The sequence below is a fragment of the Manis pentadactyla genome, chromosome 8 (assembly GCF_030020395.1).
Source record: "Manis pentadactyla isolate mManPen7 chromosome 8, mManPen7.hap1, whole genome shotgun sequence".
In the NCBI taxonomy this organism is placed as follows: domain Eukaryota; kingdom Metazoa; phylum Chordata; class Mammalia; order Pholidota; family Manidae; genus Manis; species Manis pentadactyla.
In genome coordinates, this window is record NC_080026.1 from 105749209 (window position 1) to 105771196 (window position 21988).

At 39.4% G+C, this 21988-nt stretch overlaps 1 protein-coding gene across 4 annotated transcripts in view; it reads left to right on the forward strand.

Moving 5' to 3' along the window:
* The window catches only part of PLCE1 (phospholipase C epsilon 1), a 323016-nt gene that overhangs the window by 289217 nt on the left and 11811 nt on the right, over positions 1–21988 (forward strand). For 2 of the 4 annotated variants that reach the window (XM_036886335.2, XM_036886337.2), the window contains exons 21-29: positions 1049–1090; positions 2008–2129; positions 3041–3158; positions 7187–7318; positions 9759–10049; positions 14054–14217; positions 15520–15781; positions 17766–17884; positions 21552–21680. In XM_036886335.2, coding sequence (XP_036742230.2) covers positions 1049–1090; positions 2008–2129; positions 3041–3158; positions 7187–7318; positions 9759–10049; positions 14054–14217; positions 15520–15781; positions 17766–17884; positions 21552–21680 — 1379 coding nt within the window. The remainder of the gene's footprint in view (positions 1–1048; positions 1091–2007; positions 2130–3040; positions 3159–7186; positions 7319–9758; positions 10050–14053; positions 14218–15519; positions 15782–17765; positions 17885–21551; positions 21681–21988) is intronic. The other 2 variants (XM_036886338.2, XM_036886336.2) reach the window with 1 other exon arrangement.

Below are 21988 nucleotides of genomic sequence, written 5' to 3' on the forward strand. Positions count from 1 at the left end.
CAGGCCTTGTAATTATGCCATCACTGGTTCGGGCTTGTTCTATTAAGGTTTCCTTATGCTACTGGCAAATGCCCTGTCCGTCTTGCACTTTTGGTTGTGGTATGTGGTAACTCACTCAACTGTGTGTATTCATTCCTCTTCCATCTTCACATTCTCCAGCTGAGACAAAAAGAAAATAGAAACCTGCCTGCTATGGGCAGAATGATTTCCAGCTTCGTACAGAGATCTCAGAGGATTCTAAACTTCTTCTAATGATGGGTTCCTTTGAGAATAAGAGGGAAGCTGTGACCAGTCCCCTCAGAGAAATGAACATGCTCTCAAAATTCTGCATGCCTTTGCAGAGTTTCACAGGCCTTCTGAGGTCCTGGCAGGCATCCCAGGTTAAGAACCCCTCTTTAGAATCTGGGTAGCCCAGTTTCTTTAGTTGACAGCTCTAGTCCTCAGTTTTCGTATCTATAAAATGAGAGAATTAATCTAAAGTCTCTTTTGGTTGTAAAAATGTGATTATTTCTAGGTACAAAGTTACCTCCAGAAAAATCTAAAGGAAGTCACAAACAAGGCTCATATATTTCGGAAACTGCTACTCTTTTGGCCAATAAGTTCTTAATGAATATTTATTTAATTTAAATTTTGTTAAATAAATATAGATTAATTTTTTGCACTTGCTGTTTATCTTGACTAGCCTTGAGCATGCACTAGAGTACAGATATGAATTTGCATTGGCAATGACTGCGTGATTCTAACAAATTAATCAATTTCTGTCCATTCGACATAATGTATGATTGAGAGTATTATGACAGTAACTGAGAGTATGTAATGTGAATGTGGCAGCATGATTAACATTAACAATGGTTGCATTTATTTTATTTCCAGCCCTTATATCCCTTAATAGTCAATATTAAATCAATGGGAGAGTTCTTGTTTCATTTATCTTGTACTCTAAGCTGTTGTTATTTATGTTTTGCTTCACACCTTGGTTTAATTTATCTGGCTTTCTGTCCTAATTTTCCTTAACTTTTATCCCCTTTCTGCTTCTGTTTTTCTGTAGCAGATGTCCTTACTGCTTCTCCTGCTCCTAACAGTCAGGAAGGTAAAACCATTTGAACGGCGCATTTTAACTGCATGAACGTCAGCATTCTGTTTTCAGTTTCTTAGGCCTGATTAGCATGAAGTTGTGACATTCATAAGAATAAAAATGTAATAAAATTATTAATCTCATTTACTTGTTGGCAGCCTGCATGGCCCTGATTTGGTATAAGGATATTTTGGTCTAAGTATTTTTAGTCTGATGAGATAGTTAATTTTGAATGAGAAATGGGCTGTCTTGTTTTTCATTTTGAAAGAACATAATCATGATATCCCTCTAACACCTTTAAGGTCATTTCAAATAGAAATACCAAAATAAGAGCTAAGATTAGCTGTCATACTTTAGATATCTTTAGATATATTTTAATTCCTATCCTTAAGATTTTCATAAATTTCATAAATCAAAAATTATGAAAACTTTACTTTCCAATTAAGTAAAATTGTGAATATTGCATTGGAAATAACAATGTCTTTTTTTCCCCTAGTTTAGACATTTCTAGAGGTTAAAGAAGTTAATAGCTTCGTTTTAAAGTAAAAATGATTAATTCTTGTATGCACCATCTAGAAGTGCTTCAGCCACCAAATCCTTCCCAAACTTGAGTGCTGACAGCTTCTTGACAGGATATCTTTCATAATGTTTGCACAGTTCCCCTCATCTATATGAAAATGTGCCTTCACATATAGATTATGTCTATATGATACCAAACCTACTTGTAAATTAATCCTTACCAGCAAAAATAAACTCATCATTTAACATATTTAAAAAATTATACTTCAAGCCATCATTTTGGTAACATATAGCCAGAACCTCAGACTTAACAGATAAGCAAAAATATCTGGATATTCTTGCAATGATGTAGTCATAGCCCTTAAGTGAAGCATTTGGTTCTTGTTTGCTGAAGCCTGCCAACTCATTTACAGACAACATTCTAGAAGACAGACCTGAAAATAAATCATGTAATGACAAGCTTCAGTTTGAGTATAATGAAGAAATCCCCAAGAGGATAAAGAAAGCAGATAACTCTGCTTGCAACAAAGGAAAGGTAGGTGAATGGTTTCTGTTAAATTACACTTGGCCCATGACACTCATGTCAGCTTCAGATGGCATTTCACTTCCTCCCTATCCTTCCCTTCCCCTTTCCCCTCACTTTCCCTTAGATTCCAAAGCCTGCATGGTGATGATATGAGACACCCACCTGCCATTTGTAGAAGGTTAGTCACTGGTTCCATCCCGCCAATACCTGCTGAGGTGTACTGTGTGCGGGTGGCACAGGAGGTGGTTTGGTGATGGAGAGGAACATGTAAAGAGCACCTGTAGATAAGCACAAACAGCAGTGATTACACAGTGTTATCAGAGCATCAGGGAAGATGATGTTGGAGGAGGAAATCTGGCCAAGCACACAAAACAGGATATTCAGACCAAGAGAATAGTCTGGCACATTCAAGGAACTGCTAGTTTTAAAGGTTTTTAGGATGACCAAGAAAATAAACAGGGCCCAGAGTATGAAGTGTTAGTAGAGGAATGACCCAGGGAATAGAAAGATAAATGATACCCAGACTTTACCCTCAAGTGCCTCACAGTATGTAGACTGTCAGCAAATCTGTAGATGTAGTTGCAATGACATTATTGGAGAACAAAATAATAAAATATGTCAAAAACTTGAACCACAGAAAATACATACTCAGTCATCTATTCATTCAACAAATATGCATTGACCATTCCACATTTAAGATGCTGATCTATGCCCTGAGCTAAAAATGATAGATGAGTTAGACTCATCCCTTGCTCTCAGAAATATTTTACTCTGGGAAAGGCATTATTACTTGTATATACATGAATGTAGAGCAAGGTGAATCACACTGATGACACGAGAGAAGCAGATAGAGCTTTAGGGATTCAGAGGTGGGCTGGATATACCTTCCAGGTAAACTGGTATCATTTTTTCCTTGATAGGTTTATGACATGGAACTGGGAGAAGAATTTTATCTTCCTCAGAATAAAAAGGAAAGCAGACAGATTGCACCTGAGCTTTCTGACCTTGTTATCTATTGCCAAGCAGTAAAATTTCCAGGTAAGAGAAGGCAATATCATTTATAACATTTAAAGATACCAAAAGATAAAAATAAACTATTTATTTAATTGAGCATTATGAATGCTCTCCAAAATAACTAAATTGCAGTGCCAAAATGATTGTTACAATACTTTCTAAATATTTATCATTATTTTTATTATTTGCTTTGATGCTCATGATGAAAATACCATAAATCTTCATTTCCCAGATTATATATATCTTTTCATAATAGCTAATAATAATGATAATAATATCTATAACATCTCATGGCTAAAATTTATTAGGCACTTAAATACCAGAATTTGTGCTAGGTATTTTACATATATCATCATACTGACTATAATAATTCTCTGAGGTGGATAGATGTATTCCCATTTTAAATAAAACAAAGTCTGGGTAACATGAAGTAATTGGCCCAAGGTTTCAGAGTGAGTGTATCAGTTAAGACTCTTTTGTTTGAAAGTGGCAGAAATTGACTTAAGGAAAGAGGAAATTTATTGGCTCCTGTATTGGAAAATGAAGGAATACAAGTGTCAGGTATAGCTTGATCCAGGTCTTTTTCTTTTCCCGCTTTTCATTCTGCCTCCACTGTGTTGGACCTGTTCCCTTTGTGGTTGCAAGGCAGCTGCAGCAGCCTAGCTCTATATATTTCTAGATTCCTCTTCAGTGTAAGAGTCTCTTCCAGAACTTTCAGCAGCAGTTTTATTATTTTTTATTGGGTTATTTGCCTGTCCCTGAACTGTGGCCAAGGGCATGCAGTGCTCTAACTATCTTAGGCCTATGTCACTTGCCCCAACCCTGGGCTATGTAGCAAATCTTCACCCAAACCACAAGGACCAGGGACACACTTTCAGTGGAAGAGAGTTTCCCCAGCTGGCCATTTCTAGAATGACAGTGAACTTAAGCTGATGAACTGTTTCCCCTAAAAAATGTGCATTTCAGTTAATAAATGGTAGAACTATAATTCTGAACCTGTCTATCTCCAGAATCTTGCCCTTAACCATTTCATGACCTGCCTTTCTTGTTAGGGTATGCTATCAAATGAGCTCATTCAACTGAGTGTCCCAGCAGGAGGTGGAGGGCAAACAGGAGAATCCAAAATATTTGGAAGTGAGAAAAATTTATGTCCTCATATTAAGAAAAAGGATTCCCTTGCACAAGATCTCTGAGACAGTGAAGCATCTAGAAGTGGGGCATCCATCTAAATGTTAGTAAACAGGGTATGTAAACTTGGATTACAGAGGGGAATTAAAAATACCAACCCTCATTTTTTTTCAAGATGATCTGAATGCAGGTCCTGGCTTCTAGAAGCTTATCTTAAGCACCAGTTCTCACACTCTGCCATGCAAACAGGGCAAAAATATTGGGCTATTTAAAAATTATGTTACTAGCGGTCTTTTCATATAGCAGAGGGGAAAAGTCATAGATAAAACGTTCTCAATTTTAAGTTTTCTCCCACAAACTGCTTTTTAAGTTTTTGGCAGCTGCTACTGATTATCTGCTAGCAAATTCTGTTGAGGGGGATATGAATTAATAACCAGCAAGCAAAGGTTTCAAAGAAATGCAAGAATCTAACCATTTCAGTTTAGTTTCATAGATGGTGACTTTATCACATAAGTATAATTTGATCATATTTGCAGCTGGTAAACTTATTCTTATGATGGGATAAAATCCTTTTCCTGTCAAAGAGCCTAATGGCCTGCATGTCCTTTATCACAGGAAGAAGTGTGAGGACCACTCTAAGAATTCACCCACTGTATCTCTTGTCCTTTGTAAATGCAGCTGACACTACACCCAAACCATTCTGATGGCTTTGTCTTTTCTTCTCAAGCACTAAATAAAGAGCACAAATTACCAAAGATACTTGAAATCACTGTGAAAGATGAAGTTTCTGTACCTTTAGAGAATTGCAGGAGAGTCAAAAGACCATTTGATACAGCTTCTGGCTTGATGCTAAACTAAGGGTTTTTTGGCTTGTTTTTAAAATTCCAGGTATACTGTTCTTAAAAAGTGTTTATACAGTACACATTTTTGATAACTATACTGTATTTTAATATTTCTTTTTAATAATTGAAGTTTCTCACATTTTTGTTTCCCCAAATTTATTTCCTCTCTCAAAATGTCAATATTGTGTTGCTGGAATCTTTATTATACCTTCTAAATATTTTTTGGTCTTTTGATTTGTTTTGATGCCCATGAGGAAATACCATAAAATGTCCCTTTTTCTACTATTAATTTCAGTTCTGCTACATTATCAATTCCAATGCATCTCACCTTTTACCTTCCCAAGGGCCTTCCAAGGAGCCACATACAAAAAATTTTCAGTGCCATGGGGCACCACAAAAGTCATGTAGACCACCTTTCCCAGAAGTAATTTCCCCAAGATCACAAACCTGCCTCAGAAGACTCGACTCCTCTGTGACCTGGACTAAGATAGTTATGTAACTTCTCTGCACTTCAGATTCTTTACCTATAAAAGCAGCATAACAGTCCTAACTTGCAGGTTGCTGTAAAAACTAGCAATGAAGTACATAATGAGATTAGCACACAATCTAGAATATAGTTGGCTCTCTGGAAATGGTCATTAGCCATTGTCATTGGTAAATGGGCCAACAGGGCAAATGAAGGTTCTTTGTTGTTCCTTCAGTTACTTTTCTGGGCCTTTCCAGATTCCTTCGCCTTGTTTTTTAGCTTCCTCACCCCATCCCAAGAGAACAGCCAGGCTTTTCACAGAAAGGCCCACATATCCATGGGATATATAGACATACGCCAGGATGTGAACACAGCCCGAATACAGCCAGAGAATGAATACAGACAGCTCCCGACTCTGGTCCCCCATGGATTTTACTTTAGAGAAAATCCATTGTTATATCACTGTGTAGAGGGCAAAATTCACACAGAATTTTAAGATAAACTATGAGAACTCAAGTCCAAATAAGTGCATCTGCAGTTAGAGATACTTAAAAGAAAAAAAAAATTTTAGAAGCCCCACGGCTGCTGTGAACTTTCTGTAGTGCTGCTATGAGCACTTTCTCTAAAACAACACACTCCACTAAACATGTGTATATACATCATCTCATTCAATCCTAACGATACCCCACTTACAGATGAGGAAGGAGTGATGCAGAGAGGTCAGACAACTTGTGTGAGGTCACAGTGCTAGGAACCAGGCTTAAACCCTTAAGTCTATGCTCATTAAACACTACTTGATCCTATCTTCATTGATGATGTTCTCGAAAGATGAATTTTATCTGAAAGAGGACCCCCAAAATGCAGTTCAGCTGAAGGAATCACTATCTAATGGCACAACTATAAACAGCGGGAATGGTTTGAAGGGAACTCTGTTTTCACTGACACCTTTAAATCACTCTTCCTGCTCTGGAGCCAGGTCTGCATGGTGTGCATTCATTTCCTCACTCAGCAAGTGTCTAACAAAGTTCCCACTGTGTACCAGGCACTGTGCCAGGCAGGAAGAATCCAGGGAGTGGTTGGATCCAGGAGTGAGAAAGAAAAGCTATAAAACATCATTATTATTATATTTCCCATTTAATCTTCAGACTAACCTGTGAGTTCCTATTACTACACCCATTTTGTAGATAAGGAAACTGAGGAACAGAGAAGGTAGATGTTAAGTCAAAGTTCATCATGGCAGGAATTGAACCTAGACGATATGCTAAATCTCAGCCTCTTAACCTTTCTTTTATCTCTACAAATTAAGTAACTAGATTCTGATAATTAAATGTTGAGTGGGGCAGTTTCTTATCATGCAATTTTTCAAAATCTTTCTGGTGCCCAGTCAAGTGGTCATTCTGTAATAATGATGCAGGTCTTGTCACATTTGCGTACAGAGATAAAAACTGTTAAATTTCCTGCAATGCTATTCTTAACAGTGCTGAACGCTAGTAGGTCTTCTGTACTAGGCTGCAAGGGAGTAGTAAGACTTCAAAATAAACATTAACAGGGATGGAAAATGTTGAGTTCCCTTGCTTGTAGTTTTTGGCTTATTTATTTTCATTTTATGGGAACAGGCCTGTCAACTCTAAATGCATCTGGCTCTAGCAGAGGAAAAGAAAGAAAAAGCAGGAAGTCCATTTTTGGCAACAATCAGGGCAGAATGAGCCCTGGGGAGACAGCATCATTTAACAAAGCATCTGGAAAAAGTAAAGTCACCTTACAATATCTTTGTTTAATTCTGCATGCTGGATGATTCCAATATTTTACTGTCTAAGCAAGTCCCTTGAACTTTTTAATTCTTTTTTATCTTCATGAATGTTCACATTATGAGCATGTTATAAATATTTTAAAAATTAAAAATTTATGCTCTTAACTTTCTAAAAAATAGCATTTTGCTGAAGATGTTTTAAAAGTGTTTGCATCAAAAGTAAAAATTGGAGCCACTTTGGAACATTTTAGTGTTTCTTGGAACTGTGCTCTTCACCATTATGTCTCCAGAAGATATATCCATTTTATTTCTAATTACTTTTTATTATAAAAGTAATAAATTCTCATAGTTAAAAACTCAACTCAGAGTTTTATTAAAATTCCTTTCCACTCTCAATGTCCCAGTTCTACTCCCCAGAGGTAACCACTGTTAAACTTATTGTGCTTTGTTCAAGAAAAATAAGATTCTTTTTAAGATAATCCAAATGGAATATAATTGAACATAACTTATATAACTTTTTTTAGGTAAAATTGGTATACAACATTATAGTAGTTTCAGGTGTACAACATAGTAATTCAATTTTTGTATACACTATAAGTGATACCTACGATAAGTCTAGGTACAGTCTGTCCCCATACAATTAACCCCTGTAGCCCATTTTGCCCACCCTCTTTCCTGCTGGCAACCACTAATTAGTTCTCTGTATCTATGAGTTTTGTTTTGTTTATTCATTTGTTTTATTTTTAGATTCCACATATTAGTGAAATCATAAGGTATTTTTCTTTGTCTGACTTACTCTATTTAGCATAATGCTAAATCCATCTTGTGGCAAATGCATGGGTTTCCTTCTTTATGACTGAGTAAAATAGATGACAAATATAGATAGATAGATAGATAGATAGATAGATAGATAGATAGATAGATAGATAGATAGATAGATGACTACCTCTTCTTTATTCATCCATCAATAGTCATTTAAGTTGCTTGCATATTCTGGCTATTGTAAATAATGCTGCAGTGAACATCAGGGTGCATATGTCTTTTCAAATTAGTGTTTTCATTTTCTTTTGATAAATACCAGAAGTGGTATAGCTGAATCATATGGAAGTTTTATCCTTAATTTTTTGAGGAACCTCCATACTGTTTTCCATATTGGCTACACCAATTTGCATTCACAGAAACAATGCATTCCCTTTTCTCCACACCCTCTCCAACACTTGTTATTTCTTGTCATTTTGATAATAGTTATTCTAACAGGTATGAGGTGATACCTCATTGTGGTTTGATTTGCATTTTCCTGATAATTAGTAATGTTGAATGTCTTCTCATGTGCCTGTCGGCCATCTCTATGTCTTCTTTGGAAAACGTCTGTTTAGGTCCTCTGCCCATTTTTTAATTAGAATGTTTTGTTTTCTTTTTAGGGAGTTGTGTGAATTCTTTATATATTTTGGATATTAACCCCTTATCAAATATATGAGTTGCAAATATTTTCTCCCATTCAGTAGGTTGCCTTTTCATTTTAATGGTTCCCTTCACTGTACAGAAGCTTTTTAGTTTAATGTAATACCACTTATTTTTGGTTTTGTTGTCAGATTTAAAAAATCACTGCTGAGACTGATGTTAAAGAGCTTACCACCTATATACATCTAGGAGTTTTATGGCTTCATGTCTTCCATTCAAGTCTTTAATCCATTTGGGGTTAATTTTTGTATATGGTGTAAGATAGTGATCAAGTTTCATTCTTTCACAGGTAGCTGTCCAATTTTCCTTTTATTGAGCAGACTGTCCTTTCTCCACTGTATATTCTTGGCCCCTGTGCCATAAATTAATTGACCATATATATGCAGGTTTATTTCTTGGCACTCTATTTCTGTTCCATTGATCTATGTGTCTTGTTTTTATACCAGTACCATACTGTTTTGATTACCATAGCTTTGTCATGTAGTTTGAAATCAGGGAGACTTGTATAACTTTTACACTTGGTATAACTTGTTACATAGCTTTCTATACATATATCTACCTTATTCTCCTTAATGCCTCTGTGATATTCCACTGTGTAGATATACTGTCATTTATTTAACCACTTCCTCATTGAGAGAATGTTTGGGTTGCTTCCTGAATTGTTTTTGTTTTTTTGCTAGAAAAAACAATGCAGAGTGAACACCGTTAAACATATTTTGTTGTGTATTGGCAAATATATTCACAGGACAAATGAGATACTCATGCAGAAGACTTTCAGACATTTAAATAGATGTTGCCACACTCATTTTAAAACTCAATAGCTATTATCTTGTTTCAAGGTGTTGAACTAACTCACTAGTAACACACAAGATGTATTCTGATATGTTATGTGTTATGATTATTCACTTTTAGGTTTATCTTTCTCAAATATTTAAAAATTTCTGCACTAATCTGAGGCTAATCTTTTGGGGGTTTAGGTTCCTATGAAGGAATGCGGCAGGCCTGGGAGGAATCTTCTATCCCTCTCAACCCAACCACATCCCTCAGCGCTATCATTAGAACTCCCAAATGTTACCATATCTCATCACTGAATGAAAATGCCGCCAAACGTCTGTGTCGCAGGTATTCTCAGAAACTGATCCAGCACACCGCCTGCCAGCTGCTGAGGACTTACCCAGCTGCCACTCGCATCGATTCTTCCAACCCCAACCCCCTCATGTTCTGGCTCCACGGGATACAGCTCGTGGCTCTCAACTACCAGACAGATGGTAATGGACCTGCTTCACTCAAATGCGTGCCTCCTCTCCTTTCTCCTTTGGGTCTTATATTTCAGTGAACATAGTTCAGCAACAATATTTTTTTAAAGGGGCAAGATTACAGACTGGGGCACACCATATCTGAGGATAAAAATACAGATGACAGGAAGCAGTTGTGAATTTGATACTGAACTGTGCCCTTGATGTTCCAGAGCTACAGTGATAGAAAGAACCTTGAAGGGTCCTCTAATAGTCTCTTGTTCCTGCCCTCTTTTTAAAACACTTTTTTAAACACAAAACTTCTCTTGGTAGGGCTCTGTCCAGTTTTTAATCATCTTTTGGGGCAGATATTTCCTAACACCTCACAGTCTCTCCTGTGAACAGTCAAGTGGCCTCTGCATTTCTCTCACGTGAACTGAATCCAGTCCTCACTAACCCTGCTGACCCATCAGCCATTGCATAGCTCTGTTTCCAGCCAGGGTCAAACCACAGCTTAGCTCTGGGATCAGCTAGCCACCTGGCACTTGCACCAACATTGCCCATTGTGGCTGACCCTGCAGACATATGGTTAGAGATAACAGTTAAGTTTTTGGCCCTTGTTATGTTTGCTTCTTTCAGTTGAAATTAACTAAGATAATGCAGGTGAAGAACCATAGTTATACTTAGCAAAGTGTTTGGCACATAGAAAGCATTCCACAAACATTAACTATCGTTAAGTGTTTTTGATAACTTATGAAAACAGTGTGATTTGGACTCAAAAGTGGAAATAATAATGAAATATTTTCATAGTTGTAAAAATTTCTTTTCAGTCTGTCCCAAGTGGCTTGTGGGTTCACATCTCTGGCCCTATGCTTAGCTCTATGGCCACTGGCGCCCGTGGATATTATATGATACTGAAATACTTTAAATAAACTGAAATAACTAGCAAAATGTTTTTCTCAAGGAAATGGGAATGCATTTGGTTTTGGATGTGCTCTTTCTCCTGAAGTATTGAGGCCAGTACAGACACACTGGCTCCACAGATGGCAAAGGGAGCCGCATCTGAAGGGGACACAGGAATTGCTCCTCCTTGGGCCACCCCACTGTCTTCCAGCACACACTGAGGTTGCAGCTTTGCCTCCGCTCACCTGTGAAGGCTCTGCCTCTCCCAAATCATGCCAAGAGTGCATGTCCATGCTGCCACATTCAGGGGAGGCAGATGGCTGTACTGTGTGGTTCATCCTCAAGTTTCTCTACATAATTTTCCAACCCAAGAGGGAGTGCTGCCATAAACCTCTCCTGATTCAGTGAAGCCAGCAGCGATTAAACATCTACCCAAGCTGGACAAGGCACGAACTAATTCAGTTTCAGTATGTTCATCTGTAAAAATACTCTTCATTTCTGCAAACTGGGGGTTAGAGCCTAGTCAATACCTTGCACTCAGTAGATGCTCAACAAATGCACTCTGTTCTGAGCTGGAATAGATTGTCCCTACCAGCCCACTGCAATCTGGACATGCAGTTACTGTTTTTTGGTCCAGATCTCTTATCTGTGAATTGCAAGTCCAAATAGATAAGTCAACATGGCCACTGTTACTTTTTTAATCTTTGAAAGGAGTCCCTAGGTTTGGGAGTGCTTATTTTCCATGAAACATCCCAACCAAATACAGAGAACTGCGTCCCAGTGCTCCTCTTGCCTCCAATAGGTTCCATGGATCATCTGCCTGACCACTTTTGGAGTTTCAGGTGACTCTGATGCCCCCAAGGGGTGTCCATGGACTTAGGGTCATCTTTTCCCAGGATTTCTCTTAGCTCTATTAACTCTGAGAAGGTCTGAAGTGATCTGGAACCAGGAGTAGCCCAGGTGTACACTCAATAAAAACCAAATCTTGAGTTTGGAAACTGACTTGAGCCTGGTATGCAGACCCTGGTTATTCCTGGCAACAGCCGCTCAAAGTTCTGTCCATCTGGGGCAGACAATTCTTGCCTTAGGTACCAGGACCTACAAGTATGTAGGCATACAGCCCCAGTCAAAAGAAAAACTTTGATTAATATTTATTATGCTTTCTTGAATGATTGTCACACTATGATGACTTTTCCAGCCCTAAAATAAAGGGATAATTCTTGAGAATGGTGTCTACATAATACAGGGTTCCTAAATGACTAGAAGACCATAAAGACAATGAAATGCTTGATCTGCCATCACATGCATTGACTGAGAGTGTTGGTGGGGTTACACTCTTTCACTTGGTCGGAACAGCGGGCTTTAAAACAACTGCCCTAGATGAAGTTCTGGGACAGAAGAAGTGCTGCCCCTAGGGGACAGCAGGAGGGCTAGATTTAAGGTTCTATCTTGATTCCAAACTCAGCAGCCTCAGATGGGTCTGTTTTGTTTATTGGATCACCAAATGAGATTTTAGTTAAGAAAAAGTGCTTTATAGTTTTGGAAAGCTACAAGAATAGACACAGTGCAATGAAATCAGACTTTAAGCCCAAATGGGTGTTGACATGATAATCATAATTTAATAGCTACTGTTTATCAAGCACCTTATGTGCCAAATGCTGGAGTAGGGACTTTTGCACATTAGGTCACTTATCTTTATGACAACCTGTGAGATGTACAATATATGGCTCAGTAGTTTAGATTAGAACTATGGGTCAGGTTGTCTGGGTTTGAACCCTAGCATCTACCACTTAGCAGCTATGGGCCTTGGGTATTTTCACTTCTTGTGCCTCCACTTCATCTGTAAAAATGAGAATACCAAAGGAATTTACCTCATGGGTTATTGGGAGAAACTGAGACATATAAAGTCCTTGGAGTGAGGCCTAGTACACAGTAAGAGTGCAGTAAGCTGCTATCATCTTGTTAAGTAATATATATGCATTGCACATTACCAACTCTGTGAGTTACTTTGCTTCACTTTCTTAGTCATCCTACCCCATCTCTGTTCCATCAACATGGAGTAGCCTGGGGAGAGAAATTTCTCCCACTGCAGCCAAGATAATTGGCCTCAATGAATCAGTCACATCAGGAGTGGAAGGTGCCTGAGAAGTGGGGTCAGTGCACTAATTTTGTGGGTAAGGAGACTCAGGAATCTCTGCACACAATCCTGGCCAACTCCTTGTACGTGGAAAAATTTTACACACGAGACAAGTGGAGGCCAACTTCTCATTGCTCCGTGGTGCTTACCACACTTTTTCTTGATGTAGGTCCCTAAAGCAAAGTTCACTCTGCACATGGAAGGAATCTATTAGAGGGAACGTTTGTCAGGTGTGTCTCAGAAACTTTTTGTTCATTTGGGCAACTTTTTTTACAGACTTGTACCATCAGATGAACATTTGAGTATATAAGAGTCCAAAACATGGCAGGAATCCAATCGTTCATCAAAGAACTGTGCCAAATAAAATTTGGCTGCAAAAGACTGGAAGCCATTGTGCGAGTTCCCAGAGTTTATGATTGAGGGGATGATGTGTATCACATGTGATAATGATTTTTTTCATATTGAACTTCAACTCTTGAAAAGAGGTATTGTAATTTATGAGTTGAAATTGAGAATTCAAGGGAAAGACAATTCCTGTAGTCTTTCTTGGATTGTTAAAATTTTTATCTTTGGAAAAAGCAAGAATTGGTCATGTAATTGGCTACATGGTTAGGCATTTGGGGATAAGAAAACGCTGTTATTGCTTTCTTTAAACTTCAGTATAAAAATGAGGTGCTTCAAGTATTTTTTTAGATGGATGTTGTAATATTTTTTTGCAGATGGAGTTGTTTTTAAGTAGCAGAATGTGAGTTGGGTGGGAACACTGGCATATCCCATAGACCATAAGCTTCATGAAGTCTTATTACCTGCTGTATCTCTGGTGCCTAACAACCTGACACATAGTAGATACTCAATTTATGCAATGGATGAATGGTTATCTCTTCTTCATGCTTAAGCTTAGGGAAAATTGTCACAAAGTTCTTTTCAACTCTAAAGTAAATTTATAAAATGACACTTAAGTGACAAAATAACAAGCAATATTGACTTTGTTTTGCAGATCTCCCCTTACATTTAAATGCTGCCATGTTTGAGGCCAATGGTGGCTGTGGTTATGTTTTGAAACCCCCAGTTTTGTGGGACAAGAACTGTCCCATGTATCAGAAGTTCTCTCCCTTGGAAAGAGACCTGGACAACATGGAGCCTACCGTCTATTCTTTAACTGTAAGTATGACCCCTATAGTCAGAATACAGTAAGTTGTTTAAGCCTTCCTGAGTGTGAAGTGGTTTTAAATTCAAGGCATTACAAAGTTCTCATGTCACAATTTTATTCGTGTAGATTTAGTTCCCAAGAGAATTTCTTTACCTGTCAGAAAGCAGTGGCTGTGGGTTAGGTATGCTGTCACCAGACACTATATTTGCCAGAGCCCAGTAGGTGGAATTATGAGGTCCCTGCTTCACCTATGTACTGTTAGTGGTAATTCTGTCATCCAGGGCCCCAAGAGTCATAACTGTGAGCATATCCCATAAAAGCTGAGCTCTTTGCTAGAGCAGGGCATCTTAAATTCTAACAAGCTCTTATAAGATCAGACAAATAGACATTGATATCAGTTAAATATCTTCCCTCCTTACAGTGTGGCCTCTGTCATTCCTGGGTTTTTCCTTATTCCTTTTATTGCCTAATTAACTAATTGTCAAAACTCCACAGACCGCCCTTAACAACTAAACCCCGGTAACTTCATCAGTCAACTTTATTTCCCTGTTCTTTCACTCCCTCTTAGCTGACAGAGAAAAAAACCCCACTGGATGGGTGATAGGAGAGATGGGGAGGGATTAAGTTATCTCTTCTGTCCATCCTTAGATCTTCTGTCCATCCTTAGATCTTGTCTGTTTCCCTCCAAAGGAAGAATGGCACCAGCGTCTGCTCTGCTCACAGCAAGCACCCCAGCCCCTGGGAAAGCCCATCACAGATTTTCCTGCCACCCAAACTGCTTGTCTCTTTCCCTACGACTAAGGCAGGAGCCCCTTTTCTATTTGACCATTTTAGCTAGACTCGAATACAGTTTCATCTGTTTACAGAAGACCGTGAATTAATCCCTAACGTCACCCTGTGACTTGCTCCAAAACTGAACTCTTCAAGAAAAAGGTTTTGAAGTTATAAAATATACACCTAAAACATTTTGAACAGAATGTCAGTAACACATTTGTGGTTATATTGCATAAGGCCTTTTCTCTTACCTTCCTGAGAAACAGAAATTCATCTTAACTGCTTGGTTTTGGAAGTTATTTGAACATTGTGACAGTGGAAAGGGTAGAGTTAGGTAGATAGGCTTTCACGTGATTCCAACCCTGAGATTACCTGATTACAATCACTTCTTTTCTTTCTTTTTCTTTTTTTAGCTACTTTATTAATCATTTACCTCATCCATTCCAGAGTGCTTCTTTGAGAAGGGAAGCAGTGAGTGCCAAGGTTGTCTTTGTTTCTTTTGCATCTTCAGTGACTTTGATCCTTTTTTCCCCCTTCAGATTGTCTCTGGCCAAAATGTGTGCCCAAGTAACAGCACAGGAAGCCCGTGTATTGAAGTTGATGTCCTGGGCATGCCCCCGGACAGCTGCCATTTCCGCACAAAGCCCATCCATCGAAATACTCTGAACCCCATGTGGAACGAACAGTTTCTCTTCCGGGTTCACTTTGAAGATCTCATATTTCTTCGTATTGCAGTTGTCGAAAACAACAGCTCAGCAGTAACTGCTCAAAGAATCATTCCACTCAAGGCTTTAAAACGAGGTGAGATAAAATTGTCAAAGATGTTCATTATTATTGTAGCTAAGTGGAAGCTGCCGTGGAGTTCATTATACATCTCTCTCTTTTTCATATTACAAAGTTAAAATAAGAGGCAGAATCCCTTGAATTCTCAATTTCAACTCATAAATTACAATTTTTCATATTACAAAGTTAAAATAAGAAATCTGAACACTGCTTAAGCACATTTCAAAAGAGGTTTTTTCTTATACATTATCCTTAAATCTGAGGTATCGACAACATCGTTTATGAAGCACAGCCTCTCCCACCGCTGCTGCTGTCAGGGCAGTGGTGTCGTGCTTATGCCCACATATCCCTTCCCCAAAAGCACCCACTGTGCCTCTGGCATCTTTAAAACAGGGATTGAAATATGGAGAGGGCAGAGAGGAGGGAGGGTTGGGTGTGGTTGAGGTATGTGTGGGCCAAGGTGGGAGTCTGGGCCTAGTGGAAGTCCAGTGTCGGGAACTGGAGGTGGGTGTCACTGCAGAGCAGGGGGAGATGGCGAATCCTGAACATAGGCCAGAGTTGTTGGCTTTTTGTGAATTAGCTTCGCTTTGGCATCTCAGGGAGCACCTGTCTAGCACTTCTGCACATTGCTTCTCAAACTTTGATATGCATTGGAGTCACCAGGCTCTTGGTAATAAAGTGCAGATTCCGATTCCATGGGTCTGGGCTGGAGTTTGAGATTCTTCATTTCTACAAGCTCCCAGGGATGCTGACCCGCTGCTCATTTTGAGTACGTACCTCCTCCCACAACCACACTCAAACTGCCAACCTCTGAGTCTACACACTTGCTGTGTCCCCTACATTTTGTTCTTTTCTTGTTTCTCTTCTCCATTATGCAAGGAACACGTGGTCACTCTGCCTTAGTTGGCTCAGGCTGCCAAACAAAACACACAGGACGAGGGGCTTATACAACAGAAATCAGGTTTCTCACAGCTCTGGACGCTGGAAGTTTAAGATCACGATGTCAGCAGGCTTGGTTTCTTCTGAAGCCTCTCTCGGCTTGCACGTGGCTGCCCTCTCACTGTGACCTCACAGCATCCCTCAGTCCGTGTGCATGGCATCTGGTGTCTGTCTGTATACTAACCTCCTCTTATAGGGACACCAGTCTAATTGGATTAGACCCACCCTCATGACCCATTTTAACTTCATTACCTCTTTAAGGGTCTTCTCTCCAGATACTGTCATATTTTGAGGTACTGGGAGTTAGGGCTTCAACATTTAACTTTTAGGACACAATTCAGTTCAGTTCATAACACCTATTAAAATATATGAAGAAGTACACAAAAGCAGAAACAGTTTTCTTAAATAATCCATTTCCCATCTCCAAAATAATCAGTTTTTGTGTGTATTTTTTGCAGGCTTTATTTCTCTGGCCATGTATGAACATATTAGCATATAGTATATATTTTTAACAAATAGGCTTCTTACTGATTCTTAGTGTTTGCAACTTACTGGTTTTCACTTGCTAATGTACATCATCAGCAACTTCTCATGTTAATAACTATACACTGCCATTACCACTTTAACTGGCTGCATACTATTCCATTTTATAATTGTACAAACACTCACACCATAATTTATTTAACAAACTCTCTATTGGTGGAATACTTTATTATCACTAAACCTGTTTTAAGAGGGAATGTTTGTAAAACAGTGACTGTAGATGACCTGATAGGAAATGATTAGGTTTTCCTACTATATTTTGAGTTTAAGACTTCTGTTTGAGTCTAAATTTAAACAGTACCTGGACAAGTTCATTGCCTCTAGGTGGCCCCAAGACTGTTCCAGGGGCAGCACTCTCCTGATGAAAAGGCATCTGTAGGGTTGTGTGCCTGTTGCCACCCGCTGCTTATCTTAAGGTCTTATTTCTACCTATCATTTATTGACTTCCCTGGGGTTATCTTCTTTGAAGAGCTCTGCAGTGCATGGCTAACAAGCTTTTCCCAATTCTGCATTATTCCAGGGTATCGACATCTTCAGCTGAGAAACCTCCACAATGAAGTCTTAGAAATCTCTAGTTTATTCATAAACAGCAGAAGGATGGAAGAAAATTCCTCCAGCAATACTATGCCGGCTTCTTTGGTAATTAAGTTCTCTTTCACTCAGCGTATTTCCAGGGATTGGTCTGCTGGGGGTGGGTTTTCTTATGGTACATGAATGTGGTCAGTTAGAGTCATTAATTAGGTAGCTATGGAAATAAAAACAAAAATGGCTGTCACTTGACACTTTCTAAGCACTTTTGCATATATACTAACTCACTTAATCTTTTCAATAACTTCATGAAATAGCTATGAATTTCATGTCCATTTTACAGGAGCAGAAGGTAAGAGCTAAATACATCTGAGGTCACACAGCTATAAACCCAAGTTCATCTAGTGCCAAAGCCCATACTCTTAATGAGCACATTATGGTGCCTCCAGGGATGTGAGCCAAAAGTAACATGGGGAAAAGGCTTAATTAAGCAAAACTTGGGGGAATCGGAATCTGCATTTTGGGGAATGGGAGAGGAAAAGTGACACCACTGCAGAGTCTGTGTACTAACAAGTTCCCCAGGTAAGGTCCGTGCCCACTGAAGTTTGAGAACCGTTGGACCAGTGCTCTCCCCAGTAAGGCAGAGCTGTTTACTTTTAAACAAGTAGCACTGCTTTAATTAACTTGTTAATTCCATTATGCTTGCTCTTCAAAAATTAACTTAAAAGAGTGTCCATCAATTTACCTCTTTATATGTTTAATAATCCGTTCACTGTTGTTATCACTTTCATTCTTCAGTATAGTCCTAACCACCTTTGGAAAGGCACCTTATATGCGCACAGTGGCCCTGGCTTGATCGCTGCCACTGCCACCTCTAAGTAGCCCTGCTCACTTCTCTGCTTCTCTTTCCTCACCTCATCAGTTTCTTCCCTCTCGGTTTCTGGCCTTGTTTTCTTAGGTTGTCCTCCTTTTCCCTTCAGTGTGTGTCCAAGATTGAGAGTAGCTCTTTAGCCAAGGTGGAGGGAGGTATTGCCTCTACCTTGTGCTGAGGCCTGGGAGGCAGGCACAAGGCTGCCTGGTACCTAAGAGCAAGAATCAGATGCTTTCAGAAAGGCAGAGCATGGGTTAGTCCCCAGTGCTGGATTTGTTGCCCTCAATACCTATGAGAGCTAAAGAGTTTACACATGCTATGAATGAACCATTTTTCCTCACAATACTTCTGACACCAAGTGAGTGGTGTCTTTTCCAACACTACTTTTCCAACTCTGTGACACCAGCTGGATGTCCTGCCTTCCAATTCAATTTTAACACTGGAGTTAGCATCAGAGTCTACAAGTTAAGGGCTCAGTCCCACAAGACTGCCCCCACTTGAGATGCCAGTCACAAGTCCCAGGTTGTCACTGGTACTTAGATCCAACCAGCTGTTAATTCAAGAGGTTCCCACAACCCCTTCCTCAGGTTCAGTAATTTGCTAGACTCACAGGACTCAGGGAAATGCTTATTTGTAATTAGTGGTTTATTATAAAGGATACAGCTCAGAAACAGGCAGACGGAAGAGAGACAGAGGGCAAGGTATGGAGGAAAGAGAGTACACAACCTCCATGCCCTCTCAGGACACACCACCCTCCCAGAATTTTGATGTGCTCACCAACCCAGAAATTCTCAGAACCCCATCTTTCAGGGGGTTCTATGTAGATTTCATTGCATGGGCATGTTGAGTAAATCACTGGTAACTGGTGATGAAATCCAATCTCCAGCTCCCTTCCTCTCCCTGAAAGTCGGGAGGTAGGGCTGAAAGTTCCAACCATCTAATCATGTCCTGACTTCTCTGGCAACCAGCTCCCCTCCTGAGGCCCTCCAGGGGTCCCCGGCCATCAGTCATCTCACTGGCATACAGAAAACCCATCCTCACTCCATCACTCCAGAGATTATTTTTAGAATTTCAGGGTTTAGGAGATGTGTATCAGGAACTGCAAACAAAGACCAAGTATTTATTGCTTATTATATCACACCATGTCATCCTTGGTTTAACCCAGGTAGCAGTATATATGCTTGGTAAATATATGTTCTTTGACCTTGGAAGTCATCGCTGTCCATTTTTCAAGTCAGGAACCGAAGATCACCCTGGACTTCTCCCTCTTTCTCCCTGCCCCCTGTAAGATTTGATAAACCTGTCTCCTAAGTATCTTTCAAATCCATTCATCTCTGTCCATCCCTGCTCCCTGGGCCCTCATTCATCTTCACCTGGCTTGTTGTTAACGGGTTTCCCACTGGTCTCTGCCTCTGAGCTTGTGCCTCTCTGTAAATCCTCTTTTAGGGCCTCTTAGACAGATCTACCTACAACCTAAATCGGATGTCACAACCCTGTTAAAACCCTTCCTTGGTTCTCCATTGCTTTTAGGATAAAGTTTACACATGGACCAGAAGACTGAGAAAGCAGGGAGCTCATGGGTCATTTAAAAGGACAGCTGGTCTCAGCTCCAGCTGCTTGTTGCCATGCAGTGTCTCCAAAGTCTTTGGTTTTCAAGAGAATCAGGACCTCTGGCTTTGTATAAATGTTGGCAACTATTTCAACTTTTTAAAAAATATTGTGCAGGCTAAACCATACAATTAAAATGCAGGCATTGTATGGTGTACAAATCGTATCTCACTAAAGTTGATTAAATAAACAGACATTGTATAAGCATAACAAAACAGCCAACCTCTTTTCCCCACCGCCTGCAATAAAACTAAAATGCATTCTAAGCAAAACACTTAGGTCCTTGGGTTGCCATTTTGCCAGGTTCAGTCTAAATTTTCTAGCCAGTTAGAAAAAGGCCTGCATGATTGTGCTCTTGCTTGCATCTTCAGTCTTTTTCCTTCCAACACCTCAGTCACAGAACTCACTGAGGTTCCCAGAATGCCCCACTTTAGGCCACCTCTAAGTCTTTGCACACAGGCTGCCTCAACATCTGGGATGTTCTTGTCCCACTCTTCATCTGCTAAGTCACACTGGACCTTCAAGATTTAGTTCAGATGATACCATTATCAGGAAGCACTCTCTGATTTCCTTAAAATGGGGGATAGGTTCTCTGGGTTTCCAAGGAACCTGCCATGCATCTTGCAGTTGTATACTTTCTCTTCTAGCTGTTCACTGTGCATTCAGCTGGGAGCCCTTGAGGGTAGGAATAATGTCCCATTTCTCCCTAAATCCCTAGGGCCAGGTCTAATGTCTGATTCATTATCAGCCCTCCATAAATGGTTTTGTTTTTTTGAGTGAATATATCTTATACAAAATGCTCAAAGAGTTATAAGTTACACACCTCCCAGCTCTTCCTAACAGATATACTTTTTGTATGATAAGTACTTGTGTGCCTTGATGGTGAGCTCTCTAAGGACAAAATATTTTATTTATCATCTCACCATCCAAAATTCTAGCCCAGTGGCCTGAAGAGAGATGGAACTCAATAGACACTGTTGAATGTCAGTTCTTAAGTAAGGACTAAACATATATTTCAGATAATATCAGTCCCCTAATTATAACAGAAAGAGACACTGTTACTTAAAATAAATTAATATTTTCATTGTACGCTGTCATATATCCTCACTAGGTTATTAAGGAAGATGCACCAATGCCTCTTCAACCACAAAAAGATGCATCAGGTTGCAAAAGGGTGCTCTTCTTTTGTGTCTATACATCCCTACATACTTCTAAGAACTAGCACTTCTGTACTGAATATAGCCTAGAAATAACATGAGAATGAGAATGAATGAGAAACTATGTGATCTTCCTTGACAGATGTTTAGTACAGAAGAAAGAAAATGTTTGCAGAGTCACAGAGTCACAGTGCATGGGGCCCCAGGGCCAGAGCCCTTTACAGTTTTCTCTATAAATGGAGGCACCAAGGCAAAGCAGCTTCTCCAGCAAGTAAGTCCACCGAGTCCGTGGTTGGGGGAATCCACCATCTAATGAATGTGTATGTGTATGAATATGTGTATAGGCATACATACATAAGTATACAAAGTCCATGTTGGTGATCTGCCTTTTGATTATTTGTGTTATTCAACATTAAGATACACCCTAAGAATGATCGTAGGGATCTTGCTACCACTAGACAAGCTACCTTAACCTGTACAGAAGAATTTTTAACAATCTATCAGCCATGTGAAAAACGGGACTCAAGAAGGATAAAGACCCAAATGAGTGGCTTTCCAACCATGTGTACTCTTCCTTTT